Source organism: Leptopilina heterotoma, unplaced genomic scaffold, assembly GCF_015476425.1.
Source record: "Leptopilina heterotoma isolate Lh14 unplaced genomic scaffold, ASM1547642v1 Lhet_80, whole genome shotgun sequence".
NCBI classification, from domain to species: Eukaryota; Metazoa; Arthropoda; class Insecta; order Hymenoptera; family Figitidae; genus Leptopilina; species Leptopilina heterotoma.
In genome coordinates, this window is record NW_025111181.1 from 1,357,790 (window position 1) to 1,376,523 (window position 18,734).

The window sequence follows — 18,734 nt, forward strand, 5'->3', positions numbered from 1 at the left end:
ATATATAAAATATATGCATGATTCTTCTGAACGTGACATTTTTGATTGATTAATTTTATAAAATCTACAAAACCATTTTCATAGTAAAAATTTATCACTTACTTCACTATCAAATTGAGACAAAAAACATCATTAAATTGATTTATAGAAAAAAATTTTAATTATAGTAGTAAAAATCGAATATAGTCAGACAAAACTAATTTTATATTCTTTTATTATTAATATTTCAAGTAGTAAAACTAAACATGTAATAAACATTACAATTTTTATTGAGTTATAATAAAAGAAATTTTAAAAAAAAATTGTATTTTTGTTTTAAGTAGTACAAATCTACTATGGTCAGACATAAATATGAAAATTTCAATTATAGTACTGTAAATCGATTGTAGTCAGACGTAAATAGTAAAATTTCAGTTTATTTCTACAAAAGTAGTGCAAAAAAATTAATTATAGTCGAACTTAATACAGTTTGTAAAATTAGTTGCAGAAAATAGTACAAATTATCTTTCGTAAGACGGAACTATAAAAATTATTAAATTTGTTCGATAAAATTAATAAAAATTGAAAAATATCCTTAATGTTGAAAAAATATTATGTTTTTGCTGTAAGTAGTAAAAATCAAGTATAGTCAGACATAAATTTTAAAATTTTCCATTTTTTTCTGCAAAAGTAGTAGAAATGCACTTTCTTCAGAGAAAACTATAATTTTATATTCTTATTCTTGAGTATGAAATAAAGTAGTTGCAATATAAAACCTAACAATTTAAAAAAATAAATTAATTAAAAAGTCGAAGTTCAGAAAAATTTCCCATATGGATTTTAGTTTTACAATTTCATAGAATATAAATTTCAATAAGGGAATCAACACTGAAATGTAATGCATTGTGGAACCTAATGAAATACAGTCAAGAACAGGCTCCCTTTTCATCTACATGCAAAAGGGGTGGCGTGATGAATTCGATGCTTGAAAGCTATAATTTATTAAATTTATCAAGAGATCGTAAACACTTGGTATTAGCCAATTCTGAAACAGGAAATAATTTCAATTCGAATTTTTTAAACGAATGACAGTGTTTTTCACTAAATTTATTTTCCTTTTTTATTTAATTTTTTTTTCTTTTCTTACTACATTTTTTATTATAGTTGTATTTAATGAGTTTTTTACCACAATTTTATTTCTTCAATTCTTTCTGTAGTACAATTTTTACTATCATTTTTTTATTATTATAATTTTTTTAATACAAATATTTTACTACAGTTTTTTAACTATTATTCTTCTTAGTATAAATTTTTTAACTACAATTCTTGTTACTATAAATTTTTACTATAATTCTTTTTACTACAATTTTTTTTATATAACTTTTTTACTATAATTTTCTTTTATTAGAATTTCTATTACTAAAATTCGTTTACTAAAATACTTTGTCCTTCAATTTTTTTACTATAAATTTTTTTATTAAAATTCCTTTTACTATAACTCAATAAAAATTTTAATGTCTGACGAAAGCTGATTTTTACTATTATAATGGAAATTTTGTTGTATAAAACAATTTAATGCGTTTTTTGTCTTAATTTAATAGTGAAGTAAGTGCTAAATTTTTACTATGAAAATGATTAATAATTATTAGACAGTAGATTTATAAACTACAATTTCTTTTACGACAACTTTTTACTGTAATTTTTATTATTAAAATTTCATTTACTATAATTCCATTTACTGAAATTTCTTTTACTACATTTTTTTTCACTATAATTATTTGTTATCAAAATTTCCTTTTTACTCAAAATTATTTTTACTAAAATTTCTTTTACTACAATTCTTCTTAATACAAATTCTTTATTATAATTATTTTTATTAAAATTACATGTACTATCATTCTTTTTACTTCAATTTTTTGACATAATTCTTATTAAAATTGCTTTGGCTATACTTCTTTTTAACTACAATTTCTTTTAGTAAAATTTTTGTTTCTATAATTTTTTCTTTAAAATCATTGTTACTATAATTTTTTCTTTTAAAATTTCCTTTTACTACAATTTTTGTTTCTATAATTCTTTCTTTTCAAATTCCTTTTACTAAAATTCCTTCTACTACATTATTTTATTAAAATTGCTTTTACTATAATTTTTTACTGCAATTTTTTACTATATTTTTCTTTTTTAAAATTGCTTTTTCTATATATTTCCTTTTAACTTCAATTTTTTTACCTACTACAGTTTTTTTACTACAATTCTTATTACTAAATTTCCTTTTACTATAATTTCTTTTATTGTAACTTCTTTTACTACAATTTTTTTACTACAATTCTTTTCATTAATATTCATTTCACCATAATTCCTTTTATTGTACTTTCTTTCGCTAAAATTTCTTCTACTATAATTTTCTTTTATTACAAATTTCTTTACTGTAATTTATTTTACGAAAAATTTGTTCACCACATTTTTTTACCAGAATTGTCTTTTATTGAAATTTCTTAATTTCTTTTATTAAATTTTCTTTTACTAGAATTCTTTTGTGTCGCTGAAATTTTGAACTCCTGAAAGTGCGACGACATTCGGATATCTTGTTAAATCGAACCAATTCTATTTCTGCATATATACGCCCATTGTGTCGATAGTTCGCGTTCCCTATTCAGCAAACTGGTGAGAATTTCGGGTTGCCGAGTTAGAATTAGGGCTTCGATTGGATTATCACAATTTTGGCTTCAGCCTTTGGGTCTCTTGTGTCTTTCTACGGCGACAGTATTAATTCGTTCTGGGAGATTGCTACGAACGAATATCACCTAACCTATTGACGATCCCTGTGTCTGGCAATAGTTACAAAGAGAGAAGCTGTGTACGAATCCGTACTGGGACGCCTTTAATTGGTCAGGTGACAGTGAAATAAAACTCTCTCTTAAAAGAGAGAAAGAGAGAGAGAGAGAGAGAGAGAAACAAAAAATATGGCTAATTAGAAAAAAATTACAAATTTAAAGTCAAATTCGTCGAATTGAAAATCAAATTTGTCGAATTTAAAGTCAAAATTTAGTAAAATATTTTTAAAAACTAAAAACTTAGCTTTTAATGACTATTAAAGAAAAAAATAATTCTATCTTCTGGTTTTTCTATCGATTTCATTTTGTCGCCCTTCTAACAATTGCTAGATGCCAGGGAATTTCTCGCGACTAACCATCTGGCAACGACAGTTTCTCATTTTGTACTAACTGTCGAGACACACTGTAAAAACCTTGAAATTATCTTCTCATGTCCCGCCGCAACTATTTGCCAGATTTCTTCTTCTTCTTCTTTTGCTACTTCTTCTTCTTCTTCTTCGTCTTCGTTTGAGGGAAAAACAGTCTGACGAAATTTTTATTTTCTTAAAATTTTTCATCAAGAGAAATTTTTTTATTTCAATTAAAGAAAATTTTATAATAAATCGACAAACAATAATAAACAATATTAAATCGAAAAAAGAAAAATTTAATGTTAAATACAATATATTCAAGTGAAATAAAGTTAGTGTTAAATAGAAGTTAATTCGTCTCTAGAGTTTAAAGATTTTTTTGTTTCAATTAAAAAATCTATTTGAGAGCAATACAAATTTTTTGTCGCAAATAAAATTTATTTCCCATTTTGGAGAAGTTTCCAGAAATAGTAAAGAGAAATTCTCGGGAATTTTTCCACGTGGATTGCATAAAGTAAAAGTTATTTAACGGGAAAAAATTATTTAAGAGCAAAACAGTTAATTTCGAAGAAATTGAATTTATATCAAAGAAACGAAATTGATTTCAAAATAATAAAACTTATTCGAAAAATTGATTTCAAAAACATAAAATTTATTATAGAAAGAGACAAAAATTGATTTCAAAGAAATAACATTTATTATTGAAAGAGACAAAAATTGATTTCAAAGAATTTTAATTCATTTAAAAATTAATTTGAAAGAGACAAAATTGATTTCAAAGAAATAAAATTTATTATTGAAAGAGATAAAATTGATTTCGAAGAATTTTAAATTCATTTGAAAATTACTTTGAAAGAGACAAAATTTATTTCAAAGAAATAAAATTGATTTAGAAAAATAAAATAAAATTAATTTGAAACAAATAAATAATTTAACACTCTCTGAGAAAATTGTACCTTTTTTCTTGTATTCGTGAGAAAATAAGAGGAGATTATTTGCAGAAATGACGATTTTCTATTAGACAAATATTATTGTTATTCGATAGTTGGAAAAGTAAAGAGAACTTCTGGAGAGGCTTTGAAAACCCTTTTCAATCAATTTCCTTGCAGTCCACGCCTGGCCTCTCTATACCGCCTTTAGAGTCAAGTTGAAGGGTTGAATGTGTAATGAATTGCTTGTTTAATTAATTACAACCCTTCCTAGGTTAGACCCAATGCGAGCCAGTCCAAGACGCATCCATCTTCGCGTCATGGACCAGTACAAGAAATTATTCCCAAACGTAATCTCTCTCTCTCATTTCAATTTGCTCCCACTATTTCAAAAAAATTAAAAATCATCAATTCTGAAACTATAAATTAACAATAAAAATTAAAATGAAAACTAAATAAATTAATATGTTAATTTTATTGATTAAAAATGAAAAACTAATAAATAATAATAATAACTAATTTATTAATTTTGTTAATTAAAAATTAAAAGTAAATTAATTTCGTTGATTAAAAATAAAAAATTGAATTAATGTTATCAACAAAAAAAAAGAAATAAAAAAATTAAAAAATATGTATAACTGAAAATAAATAAAAATAAATGTAAAAAAATGTAATTATTAATCAAAATTAAAAAATTAGTTAATCTTATTAATTGAATTAAAAAAATTAGTTAATCTTCTTAATTGAAAACAATTAATAAATATCTACATTCGTTAAAGGTCGAATGAAGTTGAAGGCAAAATTTGTAATTTGGAGGAAATTTTTTTTTTTTTGCAGAAAATGAATAAACTTGCGAGAGGAGAGAAGCAAAGGTACCCATTACTGTCTCTAGGTATCGGTATCAAAGAAGCACTTTTGGCCCACCCAAAAGCCTCTCTATCCTTTCATCTATACCCGTTGACTCCCTTTAATTTTAATGCCAAGCAACGTTACATCATTTTCGGCCAATGGTTTATTTTGGTTTATTTTCACTGAAGATCTAAAGCACCGCTTTGCTTATTTTTAACAGTTCAGGAAGTGTACAAAGTATATATTTTTCTTTTAGTTACCAAAATTAATTTGAAATCATTATGAAATTTTTCATTTTTTCATTGCATTGTTTTAAATTAATTGCAAACGATTGTGAAATTTTTCATTTTTTCATTGTATTGTTTGAAATTAATTTCAAACGATTATGAAATTTTTCATTATTTCATTGCATTGTTTTAAATTAATTTCAAACGATTGTGAAATTTTTCATTGCATTGTTTAAAAGAAACAAGTTTAAAAGAAAAAAGGTTTCTTAAGAATATATTTGGTTGAAAAAAACAAATGTTTGGTAAAGAATTAAACAAATTTGATAACAAATAAATAATAACAATAATGAACTAATTAATTTAGTTGATTTTTGTAAAATTTGGTTATTTTGAATAAATTAAAAAAATAAATAAATAAATTTGTTTTCTACCTTTTGTTGTCAAAAGAAAAAATTATTATTTAATGACAAAAATTTTGAAAGAAGAGTTTTTAAAAAATTCAAAAGAATGAAATTTATACGTAAAATCGTTAGCGGGTGGTCCGCAGATGCTAAAACGGATGTGGTCAGGCGTCAGAGGGAGCAAAATTCACGTGTGTTTGTACTAAAAGCCAGTTATTTTTGGCACTTAAGTCGTTTTAAATTATAAGAGCTTGCACCACCGAATCAACAATCTTTTCAATTTGCAAAAAAGAGAAAATACATTCTTTTGTTTTTTAAAACACATCAGTTTTTTTAAACACATTCTCTGTTTTCTCTATTTTGCACAAAGAGAACAAAAAATTTTTAATGCAATTTCAAGAAACTTTTTCTTTTTTTGTGTGTTTTCCCTACACTCTAAATTTGAATTAGTGAAAAATTAAAAATGTTTACTAATTTCAATTAGAGTTTGACTTTTTGTTTTTGAATTAGTGTATTTTACTGATAAATAGTATTTTCAATTAATTTAGTATCAAACTTTACTAATTTACTAATTTAATAGTGAATTTTACTAACAAATTGTATTTTTCACTAATTTAGTAGTAAATAATAAATAGTACTTTCAACTAATTTATTAATAAAATTTACAAATTTACGAATTTAATAGTAAATTTTACTAATAATTAGTGTTTTCGACTACTTTAGTAGTAAATAACTGACTTTTTGTTTTTGAATTGGTAAATGTCACTGATAAATAGTATTTTCAACTAATTTAGTAATAAAATTTACTAATTATAATAGTAAATTTACTAATTTACTAATTTAATAGTAAATTTACTAAAATATAGTATTTTCCACTAATTTAAGAGTAAATAACTGACTCATTGTTTTGGAATTAGTAAATTTCACTGATAAATAGTATTTTTAACTAATTTAGTAGTAAATGCTGACTTTTTGTTTTTGAATTAGTAAATTTTATTAATAAATAGTATTTTCAACTCACTTAGTCAAAAAACTTACTAATTTACTAATTTAATAGTAAATTTTACTAAAATATAGTATTTTCCACTAATTTAAGAGTAAATAACTGACTCTTTGTTTTGGAATTAGTAAATTTCACTAATAAATAGTATTTTTAACTAATTTAGTAGTAAATGACTGACTTTTTGTTTTTGAATTAGTAAATTTTATTAATAAATAGTATTTTCAACTCACTTAGTCAAAAAATTTACTAATTTACTAATTTAATAGTAAATTTTACTAATAAATAGTATTTTCCACTAATTTAGTAGGAAATAACTGACTTTTTGTTTTTGGATTAGTAAATTTCACTGATAAGTAGTATTTTCAACTAATTTAATAGTAAAATTTACTAATTATAATAGTAAATTTACTAATCTACTAATTTAATACTAAATTTTACTAATGAATAGTATTTTCAACTATTTTAATAATAAAATTTACTAATTTACTAATTTAATAGTGAATTTTACTAATAAATAATGTTTTTCACTAATTTCGTAGTAAATAAATGACATTTTGTTTTTGAATTTTATTTATATCAAACGTTCTTTTGTTTATTTATTTGTTTATTATTATTATTATTATTATTTATACACTTCTCGTGGGCCATAAGGAAATAATTTCGTCAAACTCAAAATTTTTTATTTTTTTTAACTGTTAAAAGATACTTTAAAAATTGAATTCGATAGAAACAATTCGATTATATAGAACTTGATCTGGTTTGAATATGTTTAGTGATATGTAGTATTAGAGTTAGTCTCGAATTTTGAGAGGAGGAGGACGAGAGGAGTAAGAGAGAGTGAGAGGGGAGAGAAAATAGGGAGGGGGGGGTAAATAACAGAGTAACGGTAATTGTATGTCTCGGCAGAAGTCGTAGGTAAGGAGTCCTACTCTAAGATGGTGTAAAGTTTGTAGGCGGTAGCTACAACAATATCTTCCGTAGCCACGCCACAGCCCTTTATCAATGCTATTCTCTCACCACGGTTATAAATAATGGCAATTGCGAGAACTTAGGTGGGTTTCTCTGCCGACCGGAGGGAACCGCACACGAGCTATTCTCAACTTGAACAACTCGTTGTGAGAATTTGTTCATAGGCCACGAATATCTGATTTCCGAAAACATCTCTCCTCTACCGAATGCATAATTTATTTCTGTTTTCATCTTTTTGCAAAGTTTTTGAAATTAATTCCAATTTATACATTTTTTCTATTTTCAATTTGCAATTTTCCAATTAAGAATTTTTATAATTTTACTCCGAAGTCACTAATTTTTGTTGTTCTTATTATTATTTTTTTTTATTTCATTATTTTTTACAATTTTCCTTTTTCTTAAATTCTTTTTTTTATTTTATTGCATTTTCTCTTTTACAATTTTCTTCTTCTTTTTTTATTTTATTTTCTGTTTTATTATTTTCTTCTTTTTTTATTTTATTTTCTGTTTTACTATTTTCTTCTTCTTTTTTATTTTATTTTCTGTTTTAGTTCTTTTTCTTCTTTTTTTATTTTATTGTATCTTCTATTTCTTTTTTTTACTAATTTTAATGTTTTTTCCACTGTTTCTGTAGTAAATTTAGTATAAATTTAAAAAAAATAGGTTCTTTTTGGACTATTCGAAAGTAATTGTGAATTAGCTGGGTGGTTAGAGTGCTCCACCGGGCGGAACTATACGTTTGCGTTCGACTCCCGATAGTTTCTATAATTTTTTTTTTTTCGAAAAATATTTTTTTTTTGGGGAAAAAAACAACTTGGCAATGGAATTGAATTAGAAATGCCAAAAAAAATATGAAGCGTAGATTTCTAAAGCTAATAATAAGTAAATTGTCTAATGCTTACAGTGATACTCACTGGTCTTGGAGCGGGGCTCACGTGGCCCATCGACAGTCACCTTTATTGCCTTACTGTACGTCGCTACTTGAGGGGGACTTGTCGACACCGTTATTGTCAATGTGAAACTTTTACCTAGAACAAGAAAAATAATTTCAGTATTTTTTATTATCGAAACACTTTTATCTGAATTCGCTTAAAGACAATATTTTTTTATCACTGTAACAAAAAAGTAGTATAATTTTTTATCAGTGTAACAAAAAAATTGTATAATTTTTTATCAATGTAACAAAAAAACAGTATAATTTTTTATCAGAGTAACAAAGAAAATAGTATAATTTTTTATCAGAGTAACAAAAAAATAGTATAATTTATTAGCATTACAAACTTTTATCTAGAAAAAAAAAGTTATTGTTATATTTCAAAGAAACCAAAAGGATTTTAATCAGAAACAAAAAAATATTTTTCGATATTTTAATGGACAATTTTTTTCCTGTTTAAAGAAGGGAGAAAGTTTTTTTCTATTGAAGGAAAAGGGTATCGTTAAAGTTACTGTACACATCATTCAATTTCGCAACGTGACGAAAGTTCGCAAATGTGGTTACCTTGGCGAAAACTTTATTAACAAAATTACCGTCGCTAATGTATCGAGAAAGGGTGGAAGTATTTTTTTTTTTTTTGATAATTATTTAATAAACTTAAAAAGGGTATTTTGTTTTTACAAGTGAAAAACTTGTTAACAAGAATAAATATGTCGTGGAAAAACTGGCAAAATGCAGGTGGCCAAAGGGGGTATACGCAGAGGTTCACCGCAATTCCACCTAGGCTCCTCTCTCCTCATATGCTGCGCATTCACCATTCGGGACATCCCCCCTTCTCCCACTTCGTTACTCTCTCATTTCCTCGTTTATACCGCTCTTTCTTTAACAAATTTTCAACTCCCCCTCTTTCTCTCTCACTCTCGCACTCTTCACTGCATTCAACGAGCGTGAAAACGAAACACCGGACAAAACAAAATAACGAAAATAATCTGTATTATATACAGATTTAGATTGTTGGCGAAAAAAATAATTGGTGATTTTTGGCGAGAGGAATTTGAATTAAATGATAGTTATAATTTTATTATAATTATTTAATTGTAATGTTATTATAATTATTTAATTATAATTTTATTATAACTATTTAATTGTAATTTTATTATAATTATTTAATTATAATTTTATCATAATTATTTAATTGTAATGTTATTATAATTATTTAATTACAATTTTCGTATAATAAAATTGAGCTTGACTTTCATTACTGACTAAAATATTAAAAAAGGTCTGACTAAAATGACTTCTACTACTGATAAAAAAGTAAAAATTAAAGATACGGGCTGACTAAAGTCCGACTATTACTACTGCTTGTAAAATAGATGGAGAATCGAGCCTGACTTACGTTGACTTTTACTACTCACACAATAATTAAAAATGTCTGAGTGACATTGACTTTTACTACTGGTATTAAAAATAAAAATCTCCGGCTGTAGACGACTTTTACCACTGTCAAACTGGAAAAAAAAATTCGAGAACTATATTGACTTTTACTACTGATTATAAACGTCTAAATGTGGAATCAAGTCTGACAATTACTGACTTTTACTACTGATGAGAAAAGTGTAAATTAAGGTTGACTTTTACTACTGAAACAAATATTTAAAAAGTCTGACTATATGTGACTTTTACTACTGAAACGTAAAAAATACTGGTTGTCGTTGACTTTTACTACTGTTTGTTAAATAAATCTTGAATGGAAGTCTGACTCGCGTTGACTTTTACTACTTATATCAAAAATCAATAAGTCCGACTGTAGACGACCTTTACTATTGCGAAACTGTAAAAGAAAGATTCGAAAACAGTAATATTGACTTTTACTACTGATTATAAAAGTCAAAATGCAGACTTCCCACTCGATAATTATTTTTAAAAAAGTATCAAAAAGTAGCTTTCAATTTAAAAAAGTAGTAAAAAATATAGATATCAAGAAATTAAATTTGACGACTAAAAAAACTCGTTTTAGAAACTACACAAAACTGACAAAAAATTCCATTCTATATTTTATTCTCCTGACTTTTTCTTAATTTTTATGAAAAATATTTACTTCTTTCTTATCCTGATAATAAATTCAATTGACCTGAAACGTATTTTATTATTCATGAAAGAATTTAAACACAAATAAAAATAATTTAATTCTTATAAAGAATTTTATAAAAATTAAATTATTGATTTCATCTTTCGTCTTATTTTATGCAAATTCTAGTTTAAATATTTGAATTCCTGAGAAATTTTTATTATTCATAAAAATAATTAAATTCTTGCGAACGATTTTGTTAGAATTTTTTAAAATAATTGAATTTCCGAGAAAAAATGTATTAATTTAAAAAATAGTTTAATTCTTGTCATGAATTTTGTTATTTACAAAAATAATTGAATTTTGCAAAGAATTGTATTAAAATGTCTGAAAATAATTGATTTTTCAAGGAAAAATTTTCTTATTCATCGACATAATTGAATTCTTGGGAAGAATTTTACTATTTTTTGTAAATAATTGATTTCTTCCAAAGAATTTTAAAAAAACTTTTTTTTTAAATAATTGATTTTTTCGAGGAATTGAAAAATTTTATTAAAAATAATTGAAATCCTGTGATGACTTTTATTATTTATGAAAATAATTGCTAAGAATTTTATTAAATTTTCCAAAAATAATTGAAATCTTGTGATGAATTTTATTATTTATGAAAATAATTGAATTATGGCGCAAAAGTTTATTAAAATGTTTAAAAAGAATTTAATTTCTTTGAAAAATTTTGTTATTTTTGAAAATAATTAAATTTATCATAAGAATTTTATGAACATTGTTTGTAACTAATTAATTTTTTCGAAATATAATAAATATTATAAAAATTTTATTTCAAATAATTGAATTCTTATCGAAAATTTTATTTGTGATAATAATTGAATTTTTCCATTAATTAATTTAAAATAGTATAAAAATAATTGAAATTCTTCTATGAGTTTCATTAGTTTTGAAAATAATTGAATTCTTGTTTAGAATTTTATTAAAAAATTATTTTAAATATAATTGAATTTCCATGAAAAATGTTATTATTAGTGAAAGTAATTGAATTATTGTGAAGAATTGTCTAAAAATTTTGTTAAATAATTGATATTTTCAAAATTTTTTTTAAAAACGATATTCTAAATTAATTGAATTCCTTTGGAAAAATTTTATTATTTATGAAAATTATTTAATTTTTTATGAATTTTATCAAATTTTTTAAAAATATTTCAGTTCTTTTGCGAAATTTTATGAAAATACTAGATATTGAAAATAGAATTTCGAATATTTTTTGAAAATAATTGAATCGATTTCAAGAATTTGATTATAATTTTTGAGAATAATTTTTTCATTTCTAGTATTAGCGAATTTAATAGTGTAAATTCTCAAAAAAAAAAAAAAACAGAAGTCGACTATTCAGGCTGACTAGAGTTGGCTTCTACTACTTAAAAAAATCTTAAAATGTCTGACTGAACTTGACTTTACTACTGATGACAAAATCATAAACTGAGAATTTAGTCTGGCTTATGTTATCTTTTGCTACTGAAACTACTACATTTATCGCATAAAAATTTTTCTCCAAAGGGCAAAAAAAAATCATACCACTTGTCTTTGACAATTTTTCGAATAACGTGCATCACTGAAATTTATTGTCGCTTTGTATTCTTTTGGTATATGCGACAGTTTTAACACGGAACTCCACCTTGAATTCAAAAGCCAGGAAAACGTCAGGAGAATGAGAAAGTGTGAAACAAGGAAATGCAGAGTTCGATCACTGAGTCTGTCTGTGTGAGAGGGTAAAACATTTTAAAAATCTACACAACAAGCGAAGGAAGAGAAAGAGAAAGAGAGAGAAAGAGGTGAATTTTTTTTAAAGGCATATGAGGGGAAGGAGGATAGCTAGACTTTTAATGGTTCCTCAGCGACTGGCACCGAGGGTGATACTCATGTACCTACACGTACTAGCTAGCACCCAACCTTAGCCGCAATCGTGTACCTAGCGAGTATAGTACTGCAAGCCAGTAGGTGAAAAAGGTAGACAGGACTGCTTGGAGGGTATGGCGTGACTCGTTTCGTAAACGAGGGGAAGCCCCGGGGAATGAGAATCTCGCGTGGCGAACCACGGTGTGGCCACGCTCGACACTCGCCGTTATTATTCCCCAGTACTTCTAAAACTTGATGCTGATACCTCTTGAGTGATATTGCGTTTAAAATTTTTTTTTATTCTTGTATCATATAAAAAAACTGGCACTCAATTGTGACTTACAATTATGATCCATTCTTTTCGTTTTTAAGTTAAATTTATTCTTTCGTTTTTAAACTAAATTCACTTTTTTCATATTTTAACTAAAATCTTTTTTTACTAAATTTTACGAAATTCTTTTTTTTTACTACATTTTACTAAATTCTTTTTTTTACTACATTTTACTAAATTCCTTTTTTACTAAATTTTACCAAATTTTTAACTAAATTCGAAAAGATCCATGTGGCAAAGAAAGTATGAGTAAAATCGTAGAAAATCTCTTTAGTAATTCTCTAACCTTACGAAAGGTAAATATTTCCTCTTCAGGAGTGCAATTTTGTAAATTTGACTTTGACGTTCACAATTTTTCTAAGAATATAAAATAGTCTTTAATTTTTATGAAAGTACTTTTAAAAAAATACTTTTTGAAAATACTTTTTTTATCAGTAGTTCAAGTCACGTATAGTCAGACATTTCGAAATGTTTCAATCAGTAGTAAAAGATAACTTAAGTCAGACTGAATTTACGGTTTACGATTTTCCTGTAAGTAGTAAAATTAACAGTAGTCAGACATTTTAAATTTTTGTGAAAGTAGTAAATGACAATACTAGTCAGACAAACTATTCTCAAAAATTATTATCAGATTCTTTAAAACGATTTAATTTTTTCCAAAAAATATTCAAAATTCAATTATTTTCAATATGTAGTATTTTCATAAAAATTTCACAAAAAATTGATAATATTCAATTATTTTCATAAATAATAAAATTTTCCAATTTCCACTGGAATTCAATTAATTTAGAATAGAATTTCCAACAAAATTTCGAAAAAATCAATTCCACAACAAAATTTTTTTCCAATTCCTCACAATAATTCAATTATACTTTCACTAAGAATAACATTCTTCATGAAAATTCATTTATTTGAAATAAAATTTTCATAACATTTATTATATTTCGAAAAAAATAATTATTTAAAACAATGTTTATAAAATTCTTATAAAGAATTCAATTATTTTCAAAATTAACAAAATTTTTCACAGAAATTCAATTCTTTTTAAATATTTTAGAAAATATTTTCGCAATAATTCAATTATTTTCATGAATAATAAAATTCATCATAGAATTTTAATTACTTTTGAAAATTGTAATATAATTCTTAGCAACTATTTAATTGTTTTTATAAATAAGAAAATTCATCACTGGATTTCAATTATTTTTAATACAATTTTATAGGAATTGCTCGAAAAATGTAATTATTCTTGAAAATTTAATTTTTCGAAAAAATCTATTATTTAAAAAAAATGTTTTTTTTTAAATTCTTTGGAACAATTCAATTATTTTCAAAATTAACAAAATTTTTCGCAATAATTTTAATTATTTTCATAAATAATAAAATTCATCACAGGATTTTAATTATTTTTAAAAATTTTAATAAACTTCTTAGCAACTATTTAATCGTTTTTATAAATAATAAAATTCATCACAGGATTTCAATTATTTTTAATACAATTTTATAGGAATTGCTCGAAAAATGTAATTATTCTTGAAAATTTAATTTCAATTTTTCGAAAAAAATCAATTATTTAAAAAAATGTTTTTTTTTAATTCTGGAGAAGAATTCAATTATTTAAAAATATATTAGAATTTTCCACAGGAATTCAATTATTTTTGAATATTTTATTAAAATTGTTCGAAAGAAATCAATTATTTTAAATACAATTTTAATTTAATTTTTTTTTTTTTGAAATAATTCAATTATTCTTTTAGATTTTAATAAAATTCTTCCCAAGAAATCAATTATGTCGATAAATAGGTAACAAAGTTATTCCCGAAAATTCAATTATTTTGAGGGATTTTAAATACAATTCTTTGCCAAATTCAATTATTTTCATAAAATTTCCAAATAGAATTTAATTATTTAAAAAATTTTTCGTAAAAATCTTTGTAAGAAGTCAAGTTTTTTCATGAATAATAGAAATTTCTAAGGAATTCAATTATTTTAATCAGAACTCACGTAAAATTACTCTAAAGAAATCAATTCTTTAAAAATTTTCTTGAAATTCTTCGGAAGAATTAAATTATTTTTATAAATATTTAAATTCTTTCATGAATAATAAAATTCGTTGCAGGAATTGAATTTATTAGCAGGATAAGAAAGAAGTGAATATTTTTGATGAAAATTAGGAAAAAAACAGGAAAATAAAATATAGAATGGAATTTTTGTCAGTTTTGTGATTAGTCCAAAACGAGTTGTTTTGGTCGTCAAGTTTAATTTTTGATAGTAGTAAGAATCATATACAGTCAGACTTTTTAAATAATTGTTTCAGTAGTAAAAGTCAACCTCAATTTACATTTTTCATTTCAGTAATAAAAGTCAGTAATAGTCAGACTTGATTCTAAATTTAGACTTTTATAATCAGTAGTAAGAATTAATATAGTTCTAAAATTTTTTATTTTCCGTTTCACAGTAGTAAAAGTCGTCTACAGTCGGACGTATTGATTTTCAAAACCAATAGTAAAAGTCAACGTCACTCAGACCTTTTTGAATTATTGTCTAAGTAGTAAAAGTCAACGCAAGTCAGACACGATTCTCCATCTATTTTACAAGCAGTAGTGACAGTCAGACTTAAGTCAGACCGTATCCTTAATTTCCACTTTTTTCATCAGTAGTAAAATACATTTTAGTCAGACATTTTAAATATTTTATTTCAGCAAAAAAAAAAAGTTGCAAGTTTACTTATAAGCATTTTTGCTAAATTTAAATTCAAAATTTGCAAATAATACTGAAAGTAAAGCAAAAATAATATAAAATTATTATTTGAATTCTATACAGGAATCAGTTTTTTTTTTCTCTTGTTGAACTTATTCGCAACAGTAATTGTCAACATTTTCAAAATGATTATATCCATTATCGTCCTTCTCTCTATATCTCTTTAGAGAAGAGCGCACTGCAGGGACAATTAATTAATTTCAATTTTCCCTCGAACAAGCAGCAACTGCTCGATTATAGTTTAATGTCAAATTAATTATTGTCCGAATGGCTCTGTCGTGTATACAAGGACACGTCACAAATACAAATTTTTTTTTCTTCCCGAAAACTCGAAAATTTATATAAAGTGCCCCCAGGGAGAGAATAATATAAATTGTTCCATTTAATTGCAGTAAAAATAAATTTCACTATTTAATGCTAAAAAAGTTAAGTTTGTTTATAAAAAACGTATTAATTATTAATTATTAATTATTAATTACTATTTACTATTTTCTATTTTCTATTTACCATTTACTATTTAATTATTTATATTTAATTACTATTAATAATTTATTATTATTATTATTAACTCGAATTCTTTTTTAGAGAGAAAAAATAGTTAATTACTCCCTAAATTTAAATTAGTAAAAATGTTTACTAATTTGAATTAGTGACTGACTTTTTGCTGTTGAATTAGTAAATGTAAATAGTAAATAGTTTTACTAATAAATAATACCTTCTACTACTTTATTAGTAAAATTTACTAATTAAAAAGCAAAAAAGTCATTCACTAATTCAAATTATTAAACATTTTTACTACCTAAAATTTTGAGAGTAAAAAAAACTAAATAAATATTTAATATTAATAAAACTCATTTTTAAAAAAATAGAGAATTTTAGTGATCGCACGTGAATTATAGTAGAAAATTTCGGAGAAGAACTTCGAGTTGGAAACTATAGTCCAAATGATCCATCTCGTTAAAGAGCTTAGAACTGTCTAGGGTGGAATTAATCTAAACCCTTTTGATAGGCAACACCATAATGAATTTTGACGATATGTAGAGTGTTGATTATGCGTTGTAAGTGGCTTCAACAAAATTCAGTCAGAATTAAAAATAAAAGATGAGGACAAAAAATTAATAATTGTCCATTGATATACTAAATTCGATAAATTTGAAAAATTAATGAGAAGAATGAAAAAGTTTTTAGAAGATTTTCAAGTTTTTGATAGACCGTCAGAATCTGTTTTTCCCCCTTCGATTTTCATGGAAGAAGCACGTCAGTCATTTGTCTGGGATTAGCTCTCAATTGTTTTCACTGGGTATGGAATTAACATAAGCTAGGATGAAGGATGTAAGAGAAGTCTCTCTCCTGACAGATCCTACGGTTCCTTAGCTGCTTGATTATTCTCCAGTACTATCGTGAATGCCTAACTATTCCCTAAACCCGACACGCGATGCATTTTCAGCTCGTTGAGAGAGAGAGAGCTTAAGAAAACATTCTCTTTTCAATATAATCAATTCGAAAATAAATTTAATTAAGAAAAAGAAAAAATTGAGAAAGAAAGAAAAAAAAGGGAAAAAAGAAAGAAAAAAAGAAAGAAAAAGAAGGAAAAAAGATAGATACATGTAAGAAGGAATTATTACTATTATTTATAATAAAGTAATATTTGAAATTAGAAAATTAGAAAATTAGAAAATTTTTAAAAAATTATGATTACAAATTAAATATTAAAAATTGCAAATTTTAACTGAAAGTGAAATTGAATATTTTTGAAGTTTTAGAAAATGAAGGAAAAAATTTTACTTAAAAAAATGTTCTGTTACATATTTATTTAAGAATTCCTTTAATTATAAAACTATTCAAAAACATCAATAACTTCTTTTTTACAAACATTTTTTTTTTAAATTTTTAACTAAAATTTTTCTCTAAATCAATTATTTTTAATAATTTTTGAAAAAGTTTTTTTTTACAATTTTCAAATTAATTAGTTTACAATTAAATTTTACGAAATTTCGATTATTCGGAGATTTTTTAATTAAATATAAATATCAGAAAATAGATATTTCAAATCATTTTAAAAAAAAATTCAAATAAACTATTTCAAAAAAATTAATTCTACAGAATTTTTTTTTTATTAAAAGTATGAAAAATTCAAATTTAAAACAATTTTAATTTGAAACCTTTACAAAATTCAATTATTTCTAAAAATTTACCCCATAATGTTTTTAATATTCAGTTATAATCTAAAATTTTAACTGAAATTTATATTTAAATCAACTTTTTTAAAAAATTCTACGAGAATTGAATTATTTAAATACGAAAATATAAATTTATTAAATAATTTAATGTTTCTTAAAATTGAATTCTCATAAAGAATTTTATCAACAAATTTTTAAAAAATTGAATTCTTTTAAAGAATTTTAATATAATTTTTGAGAATAATTACACAGAAAAAAGTGAGTGTTATTTTAACACTGAATTCGGTGTTAAAAGTGTCTGCATCAAACTTTAGCTCGGAAGTGTTATTTTAACACCGAAAATAAGGTAAATTTTCTATTATAGAAAATTTATCCTCACTAAAATTACCCTACCAAAATTTACCCGCATCAAAAACAACACTCGCTTTTCTCTGTGTACATTTTTTGAGGAATTTGATTAAAATTGTATTAAATATAATTGAAATTCTGCCAAGAGTTTTATTAGTAATGAAAATAATTAAATTCCTAAAAATATTGTATTATTTATAAAAATAATTGAATTCCTGTTAAATTTTTATTATTTTTGTATATAATTGAATGATTGCGTAGAATTTCATCAAAATTTTGTTTAAATAATTGAATTATTTTGGAAAATTTTATTAAAAATACAGTAGATCTTGAAAAACATTTAATTGAGGTAAAATTTTGAACATATTTACAATTTTGCCATGAATTTTATTAAAATATTAAAAAATAATTTTATTAAAATTTTTGAAAATAATTTTATTTAAAAGAAGAATTTGATTATTTATGAAGGTAATTAAAATTTTGACGAGGATTTTTTCAAACTTTTAAACACATTTTAATTTTAGAAAAATTCAAATTCAAATTCAATTTTATTACTTTTCATCAAAATTTTGTTTAAATAATTGAATTCTTTTGGAAAATTTTATTTAAAATATAGTGGATCTTGAAAATCATTGAATTTAGGAAATTTTTTGAAAAT

The 18,734-nt window shown here is 23.8% G+C and overlaps 1 protein-coding gene across 5 annotated transcripts in view; it reads right to left on the bottom strand.

The window, feature by feature from the left end:
• Window positions 1-18,734, bottom strand: part of LOC122511089 (runt-related transcription factor 3-like) — a 33,013-nt gene that overhangs the window by 9,835 nt on the left and 4,444 nt on the right. For 3 of the 5 annotated variants that reach the window (XM_043626138.1, XM_043626135.1, XM_043626134.1), the window contains exon 3: window positions 8,444-8,569. In XM_043626138.1, the coding sequence (XP_043482073.1) occupies window positions 8,444-8,569 (126 nt within the window). The remainder of the gene's footprint in view (window positions 1-8,443; window positions 8,570-18,734) is intronic. The other 2 variants (XM_043626139.1, XM_043626136.1) reach the window with 1 other exon arrangement.